The sequence below is a fragment of the Furipterus horrens genome, unplaced genomic scaffold (genome assembly GCF_987537825.1).
Source record: "Furipterus horrens unplaced genomic scaffold, mFurHor1.1.pri manual_scaffold_7, whole genome shotgun sequence".
Classification (NCBI taxonomy): domain Eukaryota; kingdom Metazoa; phylum Chordata; class Mammalia; order Chiroptera; family Furipteridae; genus Furipterus; species Furipterus horrens.
The window spans coordinates 75,585,663-75,606,988 of record NW_028327177.1 but is presented as its reverse complement, the minus strand read 5'-3'; the positions used below and the strand labels follow the sequence as shown (position 1 = coordinate 75,606,988).

Genomic DNA, 21,326 nt, shown 5'->3' with positions numbered 1-21,326 from the left:
TTTTTTAAACTGTTAAACATACAATGACTCAGTCATGGACTCTATCATTGCACTCCTGGATATTTACGTAAGTGAAATAGAGGCATATATCCACACAAAAACTTGCACAGAAATATCCATATGTTTTATTGGTAACAGCCAAAAGCTGAAAATAACCCAACGTCTATAAATAGGTGAATGGACAAATCTATTCACTGAAATACTACTTAGGTATGAAAAAAGATTTTTTTTTAACCCTCTTGATACTTCCTACATCAATGAATCTCAAAATAATTTTACTGAATAAATAAGCCTGATAAACAGTATTTATTACATGATTCAATAGAAAATGCAAAATAATGTATAGTGAGAGACCAAATCAATGCTTGCCTGGAAGTGGGCGTTGGTGGCATGTGTGGTGGGCAGTGAGAGAAGGGTAACAAAGGGACAAGAGGACACTTGGAGATGATGGCTAACTACAGTATCTTGATTGCAGGGATTTAATTTGGTGTGTATATCTACATCAACACCTATCACACTGTACACGTTAAATAGGTGCAGTTTATCGTCCGTCAAGTATACCTTGGTAACACTATTAAAAATGTTAATGGGCTCTACATCCTAGAGGTTCTGGCAGAACTATTGTTTTCGTCTTCAAATATTAATTAATCTTGGTAAAAATACTTTAGAAGTTTGCAGCAAGAACACTAAAAGGTATCAACATTAGCTCATTGAAAAATAATGTATGCACTAAGAAAAACTACAAAGTAAAAATGACGAATTCTCAGTAAATAAAACCAAATCTGACATAATTCTCAACAAGGAATGAACTCCTCAATCATTTGGAGTCTGTCAGTCATCTCTGTCCTGAACACGGCCAAGATTTCCAGTAGCGGAGCCCTCGGGCCTGGAAATTTGAACTGTAGTCTTCAGTTGTTCTCCAACCTCCTCTACCAGAGGTCCAAATCCTCCAAGAGCCTGGGAAGAGGCCGGCAGCTTTCCCTGACGAACAGCAGGTCTCAGGATGGCTGAGTTTCTGCATACCCCATCGTCATCAATAACCAGGGCACTACTTTCCTTGAGAAGGGGACCTTGCAAAGAAGTTACTATCTCAGACTCACTATTTTTGAGTTCCCCTTGTTCTGAATCTGAGTCTTCAGTCTCAGATGATGTGGTGCTGTCTGAGTCTTCTGCTTCACTTGCCTCGGAACTGGAGGAAGGTGTCTGCTGCCCAGAAACACAATGAGCTGCTTCCTTTGCCGCTTCTTCCTCCCGGACGAGAAATGCTGCCACTTCCAGCTCTTCCACTTCTAATCCCAGCTGGGCTTTCGTCAGGGATATTTCTTTCAAGGTTTCTGCAAGAGCTGCCAACTTTTTGGACCTTGAAACCATTTTAAGAAGAAATATTAAGACTATTCATTAATTGGCCTGCAACAACAGGGTACACAGCTTAAAGCAATAACAAAATAAACCTGGATCCATACTTTACGTGACACATTATGATAAATCCCCAAACAGTTCAAAATATGTCAAACAAAGCAAGTATTGGAAGGAAGCATGGAAGATTTCCTTTATGATCCTAGTATGAGGAAGGTTTTCCTAGCCATGACTCAAAATTAAGAAGCCACAAAAGAAAAGCAAGGACAGATAAATTCAACTAATAAAAGCCAAAAATTTCTATAGGGCAAAAAAAGCCATCATAACTGAAGTGAAAAGGCTAATGTAAAATTGAGAAAAATACCTGCAACTCCTATCACACAGCAAGGCTTAATTTCCATGACCGATCAGAAAAATGGGCAAAAGATATAAGCAGATAATTATCACAAAAGAAATACAAATGGCCTTTAAATATGTGAAAAGATATTCAGCCTAAGACAAATAAGAGAAATACAAATTGAAGTCACACTGAGATATATTTTTCACTTATCAAATTGGCAAAATCCAAATATTTGATAACAGTGTGAAGGCTGTGGGGAAAAATGTGTCTTCATACACTGGTAGTAAGAGATTTTAATCCCTACAAAGGAACACTTGGCAATAACTTTTAAATTTGAAATTGTACATACTCTTGTCCCAGCAATACTATGTCTGGAAATGAAATACATGTGCTATACAACACAGGCCCAAAGTTTTTTATTTGTTTGTTTGACTACAGTATTGTATTTAATACCCCCCAAATGGGAAGCAATCGAATATCCATCGATATGGTACCAGTTGAATAATTATAGCACAGCCATACAAAGGAAAATCTATAGCTGCATAAGGAATAAAGCACTCCATGGGCTGAGATATGGTGGTTATTTTTAAACCTATGTGAACGTAGTACCTGTTCCAAGTTTTAAATGTACAAAAAAAGGGGAGGAAAAAGCAGTATTACAGAGCAGCATAGAATGCTTTCTATCATAATTTTATCAGAAAACCATTTCATGTTATCTCAGAGGATATTTTTCTAAATTTGTCACATTACATTATATTGAATAAATCAACTTTTTTGTTAACTTGGAAGTACAAACTTATCGTGGGTATTACGTTCTAGACCACCCCATGATAGGTGAAAATCCGCGAAGTAGGAACCTTACATTTACTTTTGTATTTGTGTATATTTTAAGGCTTTATAAACCCTTCCCACACACTTATTAACCATTCCCAGTCCCTTATTAACCTTTCCCACTCTCTTATTAACCTTTTCCACACTTTTATAAACACTAATTATGTTCTTAAACATATTCTACACTCTTAAACCTATGTAACTTTAACAACATATGTATACAGTACTACAAAATCCCCCAATATAGCAAAAAATTCACGATAAATAATTAAATATAATATTTTTTAAAAAACCCGTGACATAGTGAGGCCATGATAAGTGAACTACAACATACAGAGGGACTACTGTATTTAGTTGTTTTTTGTTTTTGAAAGAAGCGACACAAAGCATATTGCTATTCTCAAAATTATTTCTGAAAATGGTCAGCTTCTATGTTCCCTAACTTCAAAGATTAAAGGAGTGTATAAAATATTTAGTGGCTTTGAGATGAACTAGATAAAGGTGAGTTCATTAAATGAATTCATCTGTAAAAGTGCAGTCCATTCCATATTGAGAGAATAAGGCTTCATTTCAACAGAGCTGGAGAGGATGGGTCCTACAATGTGAACAACTGAAAAAAGGTGGAAATGTTCATCTAAATGCCAACATTTATTTGAGACCCTTTTGTCTCAAAATATTTAACATAATCATGAATTTATGTAGGCATGCTACCCCCACCTCTTGCTGCCTTCTATAAGTGTAATCATGACCCAGAGCTCCACTGCAGTCTGTGTCCAAGGGCGGGTGGGGGATACAGTGGGGTGAATGGGGTAAGGGCAACAGCCATTACTGACAATTTTCTCTTACACAAGGAAAACCCTGGGTTTCAGTGCTGGAATTTCCAGAGCTTACTTAGCAAAGGAAAGGTGGCTGGGCGAAAGAGGAGACTAGGTGAGACCTGCAGGAGTCAGGAAATAATTCACCAGAAGGCTGTAAACTCGCATGAACTTGGGTTAGTTTGAGACGTCTTTAAAAGCATAGTGATGGAATAAGATGGTTGCAATATAATTCACATCCATGTTCAAGAGAATTGTAGATGATGTCCACCGTATAGTATATAGGGAAAGTTTAACCACCAGAGATAAATGATTCAGTCAGAGCTAGTGGACCAGTTTAAAATCTCTCTCCCAATGCTCTGTCAGCCTGAAACCAGTTCACTACCACCCTTCTCACTGAAGGAGGTCCTGTCTGCATAGTGACACAGCTTTAAGAGATAAAGAGCAATGAACATGGGAAGATGACAATGTCTCTTATTAAATTATTATATTAGAAATAAAAATTTCAAATAGAAGCCTTTACTTCAGTAAATGTGAGACCAACATCTCACATTTTTAATAATCATGACAAATAGTTTCAACAATACATGAAGGGTGATGCTTCACAAACATCACTGCACTTCTTCCCAAGGATGCCTGACATTACAGATGATGAAATAGAAGCTTGTAGGGTTAAGAGTCCCACTGGCCTTCGTCTGTTAATATGGGGCAGTCAAGACTGGAAGTCCGGGCCTCAGTGCTCTTATGCTGCACCATTTGGTCACCATGAATATCCAGGGTCTGAAAATTTTCACCCCCTAGTACCACTTCTTCACTTTCCCAATTGGAGGACTATGCAGCATCTTCCAGATAAGCAAGTTCTGCCTGGCACAGCCCTAGAATTCTCCAAAGAAGCTATGACTGGTATCTTTAGCTTAGCAATCTTAGAGTTGGTGCTAAGCCTGCCACTCCTTCAAGTATATACATCTAAACTTTGACTACAGAGGTTCAGAAAGAGAAAAATACCTGAATTATTTTGGTGAATATTAGATAAGTTAACAAAAGTTAAAACTATTTTGAGCCCTGGCTGCTGTGGCTCAGTGGATTCAGCGTCAGCCTGCGAGCCAAGTGTCACTGGTTCGATTCCCAGTCAGGGCACATGACTAGATTGTATGTCAGGTCGCCAGTTGGGGGCGCAAGTAAGAAGCAACCACACAGTGATGTTTCTCTCCCTCTCTTTCTCTTTTCCTCTCTCTCTAAAAATAAAATAAATAAATAAACAAATAAATAAATTATTTTTCTAAAAATTTGGTTTAAAAAAAACTTTTGATTTTTGTTATTGTCTATTATAAATATGTTATATCTATCATTTTATAACAATATAAATTTGGAGTTTCAAAGTCCCTCACCAGTGATCCTGGATCTTTTCACAAAGTACACCCCACATATGGTGGGACTAAAAAGTGTGAACTCATGTAACAGGTAGCACAGGGATGAGGATGAGCCATGTAACCCAAACAGGAGCTCCTGCCTATTACCAGCTCAGTGAATTTTCATCCTTCAGAAAAAAGTCTGTTTTTCCCTTTTAGCACAACATTATGTTTAGAGTGATCCATTTACATAATATATGTAAAAAGTAATTTTTATGTTCATTTTTGAGTCTTCACCCTGCTGATTCATCTCTATATCTTACTATTCCACTCTTACTACTTCAAGCTGGCTAGTTTCCTAAATTAATATTAAGGTTCTGATAGAAATGTGAAGTTTATAGAAAAGGCATTCTGAACCCTCTCCTTAAAGAATGTTAGGATAAAAAATGATTAAAAATGGGACTTCCGGCCAAGATGGAGGCTTAGACGGACACGCTAGGTCTCCCTCTACAACTAGAGAGGAATACAACTACTTCAAAACAAAGGATAACTAGAAATTCCAGAAAATAAAACTACACGGAAGTCCAACATATGAAGTTATAAACCAGCGGTGCCATTTGGGCAGGTAAGAGTTAAAGAGGGCAGTGCTGTTTGCGGTCGCACCCGGAGCGGCGGGCGGCGAGGAATCCCGGCTGCGCAAGCCCCTGGCGGTGCGCGACCCCGGCGAGGAGTCCCAGCTACGCAAGCCCCTGGCGGTGCGCGACTCCGGCGCTGGGGAGAGCGGCGGCCGCATCGCCTTGAACAGTGAGGCCCAGGGGGACGGGAGGACGGATCCCGGTCTCCTAGCTGAATAACTGTGTGAATCCATCTTGGACCCCCGCCCCCAAAGAAAGCACCACAGGGCTGCGAAATAGGTCGCGGACAGGCAGACGCCGGTCGCTGATTTGTGACGCCAAACGGCGCCCGCCGGTCGCTGGGTCATTACGAGTACACAGGCACTGCCCCCGACAGCCGGCCCAAGAAAACAAAACGCATCTGTCAAAATGAGGCAGACAACTATAGAAATACCGGTGACACAACTCACCAGACAGCAGATAGAGAACCTGACAGATGAACAGATAAGAAACCTGTCAGAGACTCAGTTCTGGGCCATTGTTATCAGGTGGCTTACAGAATTCACAAAAGAGCAGGAAAAAGATAAGAAAGAAGCGAAAAAATTTCATAACGAAAGGAACAAAACCGCATACGAGATAGAAGGTGAGAAAAAATCCAGAGTTCATTTCAACAAACTGGAATATGGAGAAGGAACAAGCAGTCAACCAATGCAGCGAGAGGAAATGGGAAGCAACAATGAGAGGATCAGAAACCTCTGGGACAGCTATAAAAGGCCCAACATAAGAATCATTGGTTTGCCAGAGAATGAGGAAGATGAACTAGAACTTGAAAAATTGAGTGAAAATATAATAAAGGAGAACTTCCCAGACTTGGGGAAGGGAATAGACTTGCAGGTCCAGGAAGCAAGGAGAGTTCCCAAGAGACTGGACCCAGGGAGAACCACTCCAAGACACATTATAATCAAAATGTCAAAAATTAAAGATAAAGAGAGAATCTTAAAAGCAGCAAGAGAGAAGAAAAGAATCATGTACAAAGGGGTCCCAATTAGACTATCAGCTGACTTCTCAAGGGAGACCCTACAGGCAAGAAGGGATTGGCAAGAAATATTCAAAGTAATGAAAATCCAAAACCTACAACCACGAATACTCTATCCAGCGAAATTGTCATTCAGAATAGAAGGACAGAGAAAGTGTTTCCAGGACAAAATAAAACTGAAAGAGTTCATTAGATCCAAACCACTGTTATATGAGATGTTAAAGGGACTGGTTTAAAAAAACAGAAGCTAGGGAGATGAAACAAAGGCAAACTAAATAGGCAACGAGAGTGGAAAAGGAACTGTGGGTACGGGAAGCATATTGGGGGGAGGTCAACAGGGAGGGGGAATGGGGAAAGGGAGGGAGATGATATAGGAATTGGGGATCAAGGTAGGAGGGAATGGAATAGACGGAGAGAGGTTGGGAGGAACTGTATGCACAACTAATGGACATAATCTAAAAGGGGGGGACAACTGGAGGGAGGGGGGCCACCGGGTGGAGGGGAGCAGAGGGAAGGGAAATTGGCACAAATGTAATATTTTAATCAATAAAACACATTAAATCTGAAAAAAAAAATGATTAAAAATGTCAAAATTATCATTGGCATAGAATGTGACCTAATAGTCTAAGGAATGAAAGCTGGGTTTGTTTCTATTCAATTATTTTCTACAGATAACTTAGCAATCAGTTTGTTGGAAAAAAAAATTCCTTTGGAGAAAAAAATGAAGCCATGAAAGAGTAGACTTTAGTTCTTTCAACTGTTGGTACAATTAGAGTTGGTTCTAAGTCTGCCACTTCTCGTAAATTCCAGAGTCACCCTCTGCAACAGTTTTTCCATTTCAGGCAGCATCTCATCTAATGCAGTTAGTGGTTTCTCACTGTCACACTCAGACCAGGCTAGAACAAGCTAGTTCCTGTCAAAAAGCCTTGTCAAATGACATTATAAGAAATACTGTCACAATCCTTACAAAAACCAGGTACATTTTTATATATCTCAACAAACACATATGCCAAGTTATAGTTGTACTTACAGTACATACATATCTACCTGTTAAGAATGTATTTATTACAGAATAAAAAGATTTAGCATTTAAAGGAGATATGACAATCAAATTATACTCAAAACAGGTTTTTCTAAGAAAGTTTTTGGAAATGTAACCCTACCATGTAACTTAAAAAATATTTTTTTGTTTGTATATGTTAAATAATATTCTATTTAGAAAAAAAAAAATTAGTTAAAGGTGCTTTCTGACAAGTTACAGTAAATACAGCTACCATGACAGAGTAGGAGCTAAAAATCTCTGCCTTTTCCATGGCTGAGCTTATATAAAATTTCCTGTTATTTTATATTTGGTGACCAAGTTTCAGGGAAACAGCCAAAACAAAGTGCAAAAGGAGCCCTGAAATGTAGAAAAAAAAGAAAATGTGGTCTAAATAGAAAGCATACATCCTGTTTCTTGCTGTAGAGTTTTGTCTCAAACTATCAATCAACTTTTCACTGCTTTCTGCAATACCTAGTCTACTATAAATCTCATAGTAACTGACTAGGTTTCATTTCCTCTGCCAAAACCTGCTAACCTGCCAGGCATGACAAACTGTCACTAGAGCCAGCAACTGATAATGTAGCACAGTGACACAATTAAAGAAACATTTCATACTGGATTCTGGAATACACTGTCTTGGCCTTTTGGTTTCAAAGGACACACACACACACACACACACACAATCTTAAGTTCTGAGAAGAAACAGTTCAACATCTTTCTTGTTAAAGGGAATTGATTAAAATGGTATATAATCATAATCTCTCTATATTTAAAAGAACCAGTGCCTAACTCCAAACTCCCTTGCCTCAAACACACTTCTGTACCCTGATCTAGTAGGTAATGCATGAGCTTTAAATAGAAGCTGCTTGTGAAACTGATAGTTACCATGAAAAGAAAATACCAACACAGATTAACTTGGAATTGTCTGTGATTATTTGTAATAGTGAAGACCATTTCCAACTCAGTCTATCAATTTCTTTGAACAATAAGCTACTAATTTAGTACAGAAAATATTGCAAGATTAAGAGTTACTTAAGCCATACTGGATTTCGGCCAATATAATAAGTTTTGACTCTATTTCTAACTTGACTTAATACCATTCTGTGGACCTAAACTATGAAAAATAACACCTAGCCCATGAATCAGTAAAATAATTTTCTAAAAACTCCCTATACTAGTTTCCTAGGGCTGCCATAACAACCCAAAACAAACTGGTGGCTTAAAGCAATAAAAATTTATTCTCTCTCAGTCTGGAAGCTAGAAGTCCAAAATCAAGGTGCTGAGGGCTCTGAGGGGAGATTCTACACCATGCCTTTCTCTTAGTGGCTGGTGCTGTCACCAATGCAGCAAGCTCTGCCTCTGTCATGACACAGCATTCTCTCCAATTCGGTTTCTTCATGTGGCCACCTTCCCTCTGGATGTGTCTGTGTCTCTTTTCCTCTCCTTATAAGGATACCAGTCACAATGGATTAAGGGGTCATCCTTCCCTAGTATGACCTAATCTTAACAATTACACAGGGGAACGATTTTTAACACAATTCCTGTTGAGTTTGATTTTTCAGCTGTTTTAGACTTAAATAGGAATCCTGATTTCAAAACTGCAGTTAGTTTTCTTCTATCACGTCAAGTTTTTTTCTGTACAGCTTATCGTAATGCGACAACTCTAGGTTGGATGAGCCTGGATTGAATGAAGCACTAGTGCTCTCCTATTGGCAAAGGGCAAATCTTCCTTGAGTGAGGAGGGGTGGGGGATGACCTTGGAGACCAGGGACAGGTTCACACTTGTCTAGGCTATTCAGTTACACATGAGACAGTGTGGTGAGAGGTTGTGTGCCACTCTATATAGTGAATCGTATTCCGAAGTGTAGTTAGAATTCTTGTCTGTATACAAGGAGGTAGCAGAATTTATTTTTTTATTTACATACGCACTTATTTCCTTTCCTTCAGATTATGTCTGCTCTGCTATTTCTTGTCTAAAGTGCCTAAACAACCCTGATTCATTTTGTTATATCTGTGGCAATTTCAACTTTCCCAGTTACAGGACAAACATCAGCGCATTTGTCAGGCAAGCCTATTTTGCATATTTTAAAGTAAAACTTGGTGATCAAGATAAGTCTTGGGCCCCTCACAAGGTGTGCAAGCAGTGTGTCGAGAGTTTACGAATGTGGACGAAGGGAACATGTGATAAATTGCCATTTGGTATACCTATGGTTTGGCGAGAGCGCAGAGATCATTCAAGTGACTGTTACTTTTGTATAGTGAAAACGTCAGGATATAACAAGAAAAATAAATGTAAAACAGAGTATCCTAGTCTACCATCAGCTATACGCCCAGTGCCTCATTCAGCTGAAATCCCAGTGCCAGTTTTCACTGAACTACCCTCTATCAAAAAACATGAGTATGGTGAAGAACTAAGTGACAGCAATGACGAAGATTTTGAAATTGAAGATGACTCAATCCATAAGGGATTTGATCAGCATGATTTGGCACGAGATTTGGGACTATAAAGGCTTCAGAACTCCTACCATCAAGACTGCAGGAGAAAAACTTGCTTGAAAAAGGAGCAAAGGCATCCTACTTTCAATCAAGAGAGTGCATTTCTGCAGTACTTTCAAAGTGACGGTGGCTTTGTGTATTGTCGTAACATACATGGTTTAATGGAGGAATTGGAAATTCCAATCTATACTGCAACTGAATGGCGACTGTTCATCGATAGCTCAAAGCAAGAGCTTGAAGTGTGTCCTCCTCCACGATGGAAATCTATTTGGTGCAGTTCCAATTAGCCATTCAGTTTGTTTTTGTGAAGAATATGAAGATATACAGAGAGCCATTGACCTGTTGCAATATCACAAGCACAATTGGATCATCTGTGTTGACCTTAAAATGGTCTGCTTCCTTCTTGGTCAGCAACGTGGATACACCAAGTATCCCTGTTTTCTGTGTATGTGGGACAGCAGAGCTCATGAAAAGCATTGGGTGGAGTTGAATTGCCCTCCAAGATCTGACTTCAAACCTGGTGATCCAAACATTCTCCATGAGCCACGTGTTGACAGAAAGAACATTAAACTCCCACCTGTGCACATAAAACTGGGTCTCACCAAGCAATTTGTTTCAAGTATCTCATTTTGGCATTTCCTAGCCTGTCGTTTGAAAAGATAAAATACCTTAATATGTATGTTTGGTGCAGAACTTTACTACTTGTACACAATTTGACATACAGTAACAATATATAGCCTTTATATGAATAAAATAGCTCTAAATCAACACTAGATTCAGGTAAATTTTTCTTTATTTTCCTTTGTACATACATTTTGTATGATTTTGGGGACAAAGGGAGGATATCCTGTACCTTAAAATGTTGATGTGATAGAGAAAAACTGGGGTCATTTTTAGATTCAGATGCCAAAAGTTAGTCAACAACAAGTGTCAGATCTAACTCAATGAAAATTGTGTTCCCCAGTGAATGACCTCTACAATAACTCTATTTTCAAATAAGGTCACATTCTGAGGTTCTGGGAAGGACAAATTTTGAGGGAACACTCTCCAACACAGAAACCCGCCTGCAAGCTGAAAAAAGTAGGTAGTAAAGATGCTCATTAAAGGTGTATAATTATTATCAAGTAGAGGCCAAAATTAATAGTAAATAGTGGTAAAAAGGTTAATATTTTACCTTAAAAAATTACAAACTACACAAATAAGTTTCTAAAATACTTGACAATGTTTATATGTAGGTTATAATTGCAACTACCCACTACTTCTCAAGATGAACAAAGAATAAACCAAATATTACTGTATTTGTAACTGTGATTGTTCTAACAAAATCATGTTAGAAAATCATACAAAAGTTGTCATTTCAGGACGGTCTTTTATAACAGAATGTTAAAGAAATTTTTATAGGGCTCCATCAATTTTTTCAAGGGCTCTCAAGTCAATCCTTTGATTTTCAAAATAAAGACTTTCCACTAATGTTACTATTACTATAGTTTTCTTCTTTAATTACTAACTAGTCCCATGCCTCCAAGCCTCATTGTCAGTGTCTCTGTGTGTGATTCAAGCACAGCTCCCATATTATTTCCCCTGCCTTGTGAAATTCTTGATCTTTTGGTCAGTTTGCGATTTATTTGCACTGTACAATAAAACAATCAATAAGAGGTCACAGAACTAAAATACTGGCAGGAAGGAAATTATATGAGACTAAATTTATTTATTGGTTTGATCACTAGTATGTGTTTTGCCTATTGTTACTTCTCTTTGTAACTAAGTACAGAAACTCAAATAATAAATATTCAGAAATAAGAAACCCCTTCTGCATGATATATATAGGTCGCTGTAATAGGATTCTCTAAAAGTTTATTTTTGCAGGGAGCGTAGATATCATCTATTCTATTTCTCCCATTTTAATAAGTGAAGTTGGTATGGCTAACTCTTTTGATGCAACTTCTAAGTTTGAGGAACTTACACAGGAAATTTCAACTAGATCTTAATTCCAAAGTTTCCAATTTTAAGATCTATTCTCTTTCAATTGCTCACCAGCCATTATTATGACAATAGAAATTATTTATGTTTGAATAATATAGTTGAAAATTTCAGTGCTACTTAATTCCCATTGATAAGACAATTTAATTGTGATATACTAAGCCTAGGAAAATACAATGTGAGGTAAGTAATGCTAGAAAATAATCAGTATCAAACCGTTCCTTAAAGACATATCAACCATTTCCCAGAAGCCCTTAGCAGAAAATTACTCGTCTTGAAATATTATAAAATGTCAAGATAATTTTTAAACATTACAAAATAGATATATATCCTTTTATGAAACCTAAGGCAATTTTAAGTAGCCTATAATTACATTAATGAATACTCTCAGAAGAATAATTTAACAATTTTATAATTATACCATTGCCTTTTTCTTTTTAGTTTATGTATTCTAGTCCTTAAGTAGAGGAAAAAAAGGTAAATGCTCATTAGCTCATTAATATGCATATGGATTTTGCGAGAGATCCAACATGGCAGAGGTGTAAGTGGAAGCTACACTAACCTCTTCCCAGGACCAATCTGGAATTACAACTTAATTGTGGAGAAATCATCAAGAATAACCAACTGAACGCTAGCTGAAGAGAAGCCTTATAACCACAGACAGGAAAGGCCACTTCATCACAACGTGACTGATTGGAAGTGCGGAGATGCAAAAGGGCTGGCTGGGCTCCCACAGGTGGCAGCTGAAGGGATGAGAAACAGCTCAGCACCCAGAGGTTTCCCTTGAGAAGGGCAGGGTCAAAACCCCCAACTAGGCTTCCCAGTCTACAGCAACACAGCAGAAAGTAGGATAGTATCCAGCTTTAAAAATTGGAAAGGCGCAGGGTTTTATCTTTTGCTGGCCTGAAAGAAACATCTAGAGACAAAGAGCTCTTAATGGGATCATGTACAAAATACATTGGCAGCCACTTACCCTGGGTTCCAGCAGAGTGAGGGTAGAGAGGACTACAGACGCTTAAGGAGAGTTTGGGGTAGTGGCTTTGAGGGGAGAACTGAGGAAGCAGTCAACAGGGTCCCAGTGCTGACTCATTCCCCATACTGTAGGCAGACCTACAAGTGGCACTGGCCTGAGAGGAAGCAATAGCTTTGTTCACAGTAATTAATCTGCCCCACTCTCCCTGCTAAAGCCTGACTGCTGATCACAGATTGAATACATAAACAACTAACAGAGACAGACAAAGGCAGTATCTCTGGTAGTCTCCAACCTGGGCTCAGAATGGGACATGTTCTGACGCCACCAGGGGCAGATCCTGGTAGTGCAGGTCAATCTAAGAAGCAGCAACAAACAAGAAGAGTCACAAAAATGGGGAGACAGAGAAACAACCCTCCATCGAAAGGGAAGTAAGAATCCCCAGAAAGAGTGCTAAATGAAATAGAGGAAAGCAAACTATCAGACTTGGAATTCAAAATATGGATTACAGGGAAGCTCAATGAGCTCAGCAAGCTCAAAGAAAACTACAAAGAACTCCAGGGAAACTAAAAGGAACTTACTGAGAATTACACCAGCATGAAAAAAAGGACATAGAGGCTATCAATAAGAGCAAGGAGGAAATAAGAATATAATTTCTGAATTGAAGAACACAGTACAAGGAATCAAAAGCAGGCTAGAGGAAGCAGAAGATTGGATCTGGAGGACAACATAAAGAAAAAAGAAAACTCAGTGCAACAAAATGAAAAAAGACTGAAAAAGAATGAAGAGCTTTTAAGAGAGCTTCAAACAACATGAAACATAATTATACCTGTATCACAGGAATACCAGAAGGAGAAAAAAGGAGCAAGAGATAGGAAACCTGTTTGAAAAAGTAATGACTTGAGGAGAGAAGAAGTAACACAAGTCCAGGAAAGACAGAGGGTCCTGACGAAGATGAATCCAAACAGGCCCATTCCGAGACACATCATAATTAAAATGGCAAAACTCAAAGACAAAGGGAGCTCAAATCAGGCTATAGTCAGATTTCTCAACAGAAACACTCAAGCCAAAAGGGAATGGCAAAAATATTCCAAGCAATAAAAAACAAAGGCCTGCAAACAAGAATGCTCTACCCAGCAAGGATCTCATTCAAAATGGAAGTTGAAATAATGACTTTACCAGACAAAAGAAGGCTGAAGAATACATCTCCACCAAACCAGCATTGCAAGGGATGCTAAAGGATCTGCTTTAAGAATAGGAAGAAATGGAGACAGAGAGGAACACAGGTAGAAAGGGAGAAAATGACAATGAATAAGTACCTATCAATAATAACCTTAAATGTAAATGGTTTAAATGCACCAATCAAAAGGCACAAAGTAGCTGAATGGATTAGAAAGCATGACCAACATATAAGCTGTTACAAGAGACCCAACTCAGAACAAAAGATCCACACAGACTGAAAGTGAAGGGATAGAGAAAAATATTTCAAGCAAATGAGCATTTAAAAAAGCTGGGGTAGCAATACTTATATCAGACAAAACAGTGTTCACAGCAAAGGTCATAAAAAGAGACAAAGAAGGATATTTCAAAATACTTAAGGGAAAAATCCATCAAGAGGATAATAACCCTTATAAACATACATGCACCCAACATAGCAGCACCCAAATATATAGGGAACATCTTGAAGGACTTCAAGAAGACTATTGACAGCAAAACACTCAAGAGTGTTTTTTATCACCCCATTGTCAACAATGGACAGATCTCTGAAGCAAAGATACACCAAAGAAGTTGAGGCAATGAGCAACACTCTAGATCAAATGAACTTAATTGATATATATAGAACCTTTCACCACAAAGAAGCAAAATATAAATTCTTTTCAAATGTACATGGAACATTTTCAAAGATAGACCACATGGTAGGACACAAAACAAGCATCAACAAATTCAAGAAAATTGAAATTATATCAAGCATCTTCTCAGATCACGCTGGCTTGAAACTGAAAATCTACCTCAAGGAAAAGATTAAAAAACATTTAAACTCATAAAAAATGATTAACAGGCTACTGAATAATGAATGGCTTAACAATGACATCAAGGAAGAAATCAGAAAGTTTCTGGAAACAAATAATAATGAACACATAATGGACCGAAACCTACGGGACACAGCAAAAGCAATCATGAGGGGAAAGTTCATAGCAATACAGGACTACCTAAAAAGGCTGAAGAATCTCAAATAAAAAATCTAACCCTACAGCTACAAGAACTAGAGGAGAACAACGAAGCTCAGAGAGAGTAGAAGGAAGGAAATCATCCATATCAGAGCAGAACTAAATGACATAGAAACTAAAATAACAATTCAAAAGATCAATAAAAGCAGAGGCTGGTTCTTTGAAAAGATAAATAAATCGACAAGCTTTTAGCCAGGCTCATCAAGAAAAAAGGAGAGAGGACCTCAATAAACAAAATCAGAAATGATAGAGGAGAAATCACAACTGATATCACAGAGATACCAATTTTAAGAAATTACTACAAACAACTGTATGACAAGAAATTTGACAACCTAGATAAAATGGCCAAATTTCTGGAAACATATAATCTTCCAAAACTGAATCAAAAAGAAGCAGAGAGCCTGAATAGACTGAAAACAACTAGTGAAATTGAAGCAGTAATCAAAAAACTCCCAGCACACAAAAGCCCTGGACTGGATGACTTCAGAGGTGAATTTTACAAAACATTTAGGGAAGAACTAACTCCTATCCTTCTCAAACTATTAAAAAAAATCCAAGAAGAGGGAAAACTCGCAAACTTTTTCTGTGAAGCCAGTATTACCCTAATTCCAAAACCAGGTCAAGACACAACAAAGAAAGAAAACTACAGGCCAATATCGCTGATGAACATATATGCTAAAATCCTTAACAAAATATTGGCAAACATGATCCAGCAATACATTAAAAAGATCATACACCACAATCAAGTGGGATTCATCCTAGGGATGCAAGGATGGTTTAATATTTGCAAATCAATAAATCTAATACACCACATAAACAAAATGAAAGACAAAAACTACATGATCATATCAATAGATGCAGAAAAAGCATTTGATAAAGTACAACACCCATTTATGATGAAAAGTCTCAGCAAAATTGGAAGGAGCATACCTCAACATAATAAAGGCCATATATCAGAAACCTGAAGCCAACATCATACTCAATGGGCAAAAACTGAAAACATTCTCCCTAAGATCAGGAAAAAGACAAGGATGTCCACTCTCTCTACTCCTATCAACATAGTCTTGAAAGTTTTGCCACAGCGATCAGACAAGAAAAAGAAATAAAAGGCATCCAAATTGGAAAAGAGGAAGTAAAACTGTCTTTATTTGCAGATGACATGACAGTGTACATAGAAAACCCTATAGATGTGACAAAAAACTACTCAACCTAATAAGTGAATTTGGCAAAATAGCAGGATACAAAGTCAATATTCAGAAATTGAAGGCATTTCTGTACACCAACAATAAAATATCAGATAGTCTAGAAAAAAAATCACATTTACTATAGCAACAAGAAAAATAAAGTACCTAGGAATAAACTTAACCAAGGAGGTAAAAGACCTGTACTCAGAAAACTGCAGAACACTGAAAAAAGAAATTAAGGAAGATACAAATAAATGGAAACATATACTATGTTCAAGGATGGGAAGAATCAACATCATTAAATGTCCATACTACCCAAAGCAATTTATAGATTCAATGCAATCCCTATTAAAATACAAATGACATATTTCACAGACCTAGAACAAATGCTTCAAAAATTTATATGGAACCAAAAAAAGACCCCAAATAGACACAGCAATCTTGAGGAAGAAAAACCAAATAGGAGGAATCACAGTACCTGGTATCAAACTATAATACAAGGCGACTGTAATCAAGACAGTCTGGTACTGGCATAAGAACAGACATATAGATCAATGGAACAGAATAGAGAGTCCAGAAATAAACCCAAGTCCATATGGTCAACTAGTATTTGACAATGGGGGAAGGAACATCAAATGGAGTGAAAAGAGCCTCTTCATCAAATAGTGCTGAGAGAACTGGACAGGTACGTGCAAAAAACTGAAACTAGACCACCGACTTACACCATACACCAGAATAACTCAAGATGGATCAAAGACTTAAATGTAAGTCGTGACATCAAAAAAGTCCTAGAGGTAAACATAGGGAGGAAAATTTCAGATATTCCACGTAGCAATATTTTCATTGATGTATCTCCTAGAGCAAAGGAAATAAAGGAAAGAATAAAGAAATGGAACTACATCAAAGTGAAGAGTTTCTGCTCAGCAAAAGAAAACACTGGCATGATGAAAAGGGAACAAACTGTATGGAAAAACATATTTGCCATGATACCTCAGACAAGGGACTGATCTCCAAAATATATAAAGAACTTGAAGACTCAACACCAAGAAGACAGACAACACAATTAAAAATGGGTAAAGGACCTGAACAAACACTTCTCCAAAGAGGACATACAGAGGGTCCAAAGGCATATGAACAAATGCTCACCATCACTAGCCATCAGAGATGCAAATAAAAACCACAATGAGATAACACTTTACACCTGTCAGAATGCCCATCGTCAACAAATCAACAAACAATAAGTGCTGGCGAGGTTGTGGGGAAAAGGGAACCCGAGTGCAGTGTTGGTGGGAATGCAGACTGGTACAGCCACTATGGAAAGCATGAAATTTCCTCAAAAAACTAAAAATGGAACTGCCTTTTGACCTAGTGATTCCACTGCTTGGATTATAACCAAAGAATCCTGAAACACCAATTCAAAAGAACCTATGAACCCCTATGTTCATAGCAGTGCTATTTCAATAGCTAAGCACTGGAAACAGCTTAAGTGCCCATCTGTAGATGAGTGGATCAAAAAACTGTGGTACATTTACAAAATGGAATACTATGCAGCAGAAAGGAAAAAGGAACTCATACCATTTCCAATAACATGGATCGATTTAGAGATAATTATGCTTAGCATAATAAGCCAGGCAACAAAAGACAAATACCATATGATATCACCTAATATAGGACACTAATCAACAACACAAACAAATGGGCAAAATAGCACTAGAGGCAAGCAAACAAGGAGCATACTGACAGTGACCATGGGGGAGGTGAGAAGGGGGAAAAGAAGGGAAAGGGTCTGGTCAAGGAACTAGTATGAAGGACCTATGGATGAGGACAATGGGGTGAGTCTGACTGTGGGAGAAGGGGTGGATGTGGTGGTGGGGGAGCAATAGGGAAAAAAGTGGCACACTGTAACAAAAAAAATAAATTAAAAAAATATATATCTGATATATTGGACTAGAGATTAAAAAATAGAGAAAAATAAATCTTTTAATACCTTTAAATAACATAGTCAATTATTATGTGTCAACAACAATTATAAAGACTTCTTGGATGCTACATATAGGGACCAAGATTCCTTCTCAGAATCAGTTAACAGAAACAGGTCACATACTTCCCAAGTAGTGGCTCTGGTATGTTCATTTCTAAGTATCTTACATGGTATAGTTAACTCATTCAAAACTCACTGCAACCCTCTGAGAAGGATACCAGTATTATCCTACTGGTCAAATGAAAAAACCGACCCACGGAGGCACAAAGAGGTTGTCACATTAACAGAGAAAAACAACTCCAAAGGCCCCCAAGAAGAATATTTATTTTTCATAGATTAATGTGTTTGTAAACACAACACATTTTTCTCCTGGTTCTCAATTATTTGAGCACTTATTTTAAACTTCAAATGATAAATTGCTGGGCTACAAGTTTAAAACTTTCTGTGTGAAAAATTCCTCTCCTGAACATTAGGGATGAAACAGCAGAGCAAAGGGCAAGGAAAGGAGCTCTGACCCCAGCAGCTGCTCTATGTGTACATAACAAATGCAGGCACACATACACAGTCACCCCTCCCACACACTCATAAATGGACACATACACATATTTTTATTACACATATTTTAACAGCTAAGTAAATGAGTTTATGTTTTAAAAAATGCTATGGCTATCCTACATACTGAAGAGTATGTCTCTAGTAGGTAAATGAAGGTTATCCAAATCTAGAGAATCTTTACTTTGTCTTATCACCAACATCCATCTAAGAAGTGGAAGAGTAAGGGTGATAAATAGGTTGAGAAAGGTACAATGTTCATAAAGAACTGTCTGAAAGAAAAGCAATCTATCCAATCTTTGAAATTGTTTTGCCTTTGACAGACCAAATCAAATTAGCAAAAATTGAAATGTGAGTATCATAAATTTGACACATTTCCATCCATTCCCTCTCCACCCCAGCAGAATTGCTTTTGCTGAAATATGCTTGGTTTTAATCCCCGAAGCTAGTGTTCTGAGCGGATTTCAAAACCAGCCCCAAGAAACTCTTGGAATTGTGCTATTCAAAGATCTCTCTTTCCTTAGTGGCTGTTAGAAAATTCAAGTCTGACCTACCTGGCATGATGAATGTACCTGCAGCTCCTCCCTTTTCATTTTGTGCTACCTACCTTCTGCTTCTTTAGTCCCCCACGTTTAATCATGTTATCTTATTTTGCACACACACAAACATGCTTTAAATAATTTATGGTTTCAAAACAAGATATGTGAGTGATTTCAATGAAACCAAATAGCTGGTTAAGTAAAATAAATAAATAAGTAAACAAACACAAAAACAACAAAACATCTTTGTAGGATACAAAAGGATATGGGAAAATGGGGACTTAAAAGTCCAAGGCTGAGACAGACAAATCTTTTCAATCCATTTTCTTCCCTAAAATTATTCCAAGAAGTGCAGCATTTTAGATATATCAGACTTGAACAATTCTGACAGTTTGTACATTTCATCTATGTGAAAAGGGCATACAGTGTTGTTTAATGACAGAAGTATAGTATTTTGACCTACTGTTTAGATGAAATGGCAGTTTTGATTCCATTATACCAAGTGGAGGTAAATTAACAAGATGGAGATGGCATTATCATAAAGATGGTAGCATAAAGAAGGTATTATGTGTTGAATTGTGCCCCCCACAAAAATACATTCAAATCCTAACTCCAGAACCTTTCTGTGTGATCTTAGCTGGAAATATGGTCTTTGCAGATACAAGAAAGTTGAAGTCATACTGGGTTAGGGTGGACCATAAATCCAATGATTCAAGGAGGAACCAGTGTCCTTATAAGAATACCATGTGAATAAAAATTTTTATTCATAATTATCTCAATATTAAGCTGTACTTGATATTTAAAATTAATTGATACCTGGTATTTTCTGTTAAGGAATAATAAAATGTAAATGTCATGGCTTTTATAAATTTTAAATTCTTCTAACATAAAGATGCTGTAGATTGATTGTGAATAAGCAATAAAGGAAATTAAAAGTTGTATCAGAGGCTTAAAAAAAATGTGAAGAGACAGAGGTGGAAGAGACAAGAGTGATATGGCTACACATCAAGGAATGTTAAAGGTTGTCAGCAACCACCAGAAGCTAGTAGACAAACATGGAACAGATTCTCCCTCACGCTTCTAAAAGGAACCAACCCTACTGACACCTTGATTTTGGACTTCTGGCCTCCAGAACTGTGACAGAATAAGTTTTATTGTTTTAAGGCATCCAGTTTATGGTCTTTTGTTATAGCAGCCCAAAGAGACTAATAGAGAGGGGTGGGTACACAGGGATCAAGATCTTTACAGCTGAACATAAATTAGAAAATAACTCATACAAGTTCCTGCTTTTACAATTGGAAAAATGATACTACCAAAAATATCAACAGCAAGACACAGAAAACTTTCCTTCACATAATAAAATGTAGAAAATGGATCACTTTGTTTCTGATTCATTTCTGAGTCTAAAACGCTAATGGTTTTACACTTTTACATTAGGATCATAATGTTCCCATGTTTAAAATCCTGCAATGAATTCCTAGAACACCTAGAATAAAATCCAAACTCCCCGACTATGGATGAATTCCCATAAGATCTGCCCCTGCGTTCTGACTACCTCTCAGTGGGGTTACCCTCCATTCATGTCCCGATAACTGTGCTCCAGCTTCACGCACTACTGTCTCTCCATCCCAAGCACACAATAACGCATTCTTGCTTCAAGGCCTTTGCACTTACTGTTTCCTCTTCCTGAAACATTCTTCCCCTAAGTCTTCCTATGCTGACACCTACATATTAGGTACTCAGCTAAAATGCAACCTCAGAGAATCTTACAAGAATGATCTATTTAAAGCAATGCTTTCCAAACTGTATCATGTCACGAGACATACAGAAAATGGTATTTGTCTGGCAGGGCATAAGGCAAACTGATCATGCTGGCCCACATCCTACCTGCCATCCTGAAGGCTGATAGTGCCAATATCTTTGTTTCCCTGAAACCCATTTGTGGTGCCAAGGACCACTGGCTGGGACTGAAACTTATTATGCTGAATTAAAGTGGAAATTATGGCTAAATTT

The 21,326-nt window shown here is 37.6% G+C and overlaps 1 protein-coding gene across 2 annotated transcripts in view; it reads right to left on the bottom strand.

Annotated features, from left to right (window-relative positions):
- Positions 1–303: 303 nt before the first annotated feature.
- The window catches only part of SHQ1 (SHQ1, H/ACA ribonucleoprotein assembly factor), a 192,042-nt gene continuing 171,019 nt past the window's right edge, over positions 304–21,326 (bottom strand). For both annotated transcript variants that reach the window (XM_090283825.1, XM_090283826.1), the window contains exon 11: positions 304–1,360. In XM_090283825.1, coding sequence (XP_090139951.1) covers positions 832–1,360 — 529 coding nt within the window. In that variant the 3' untranslated portion in view covers positions 304–831. The remainder of the gene's footprint in view (positions 1,361–21,326) is intronic.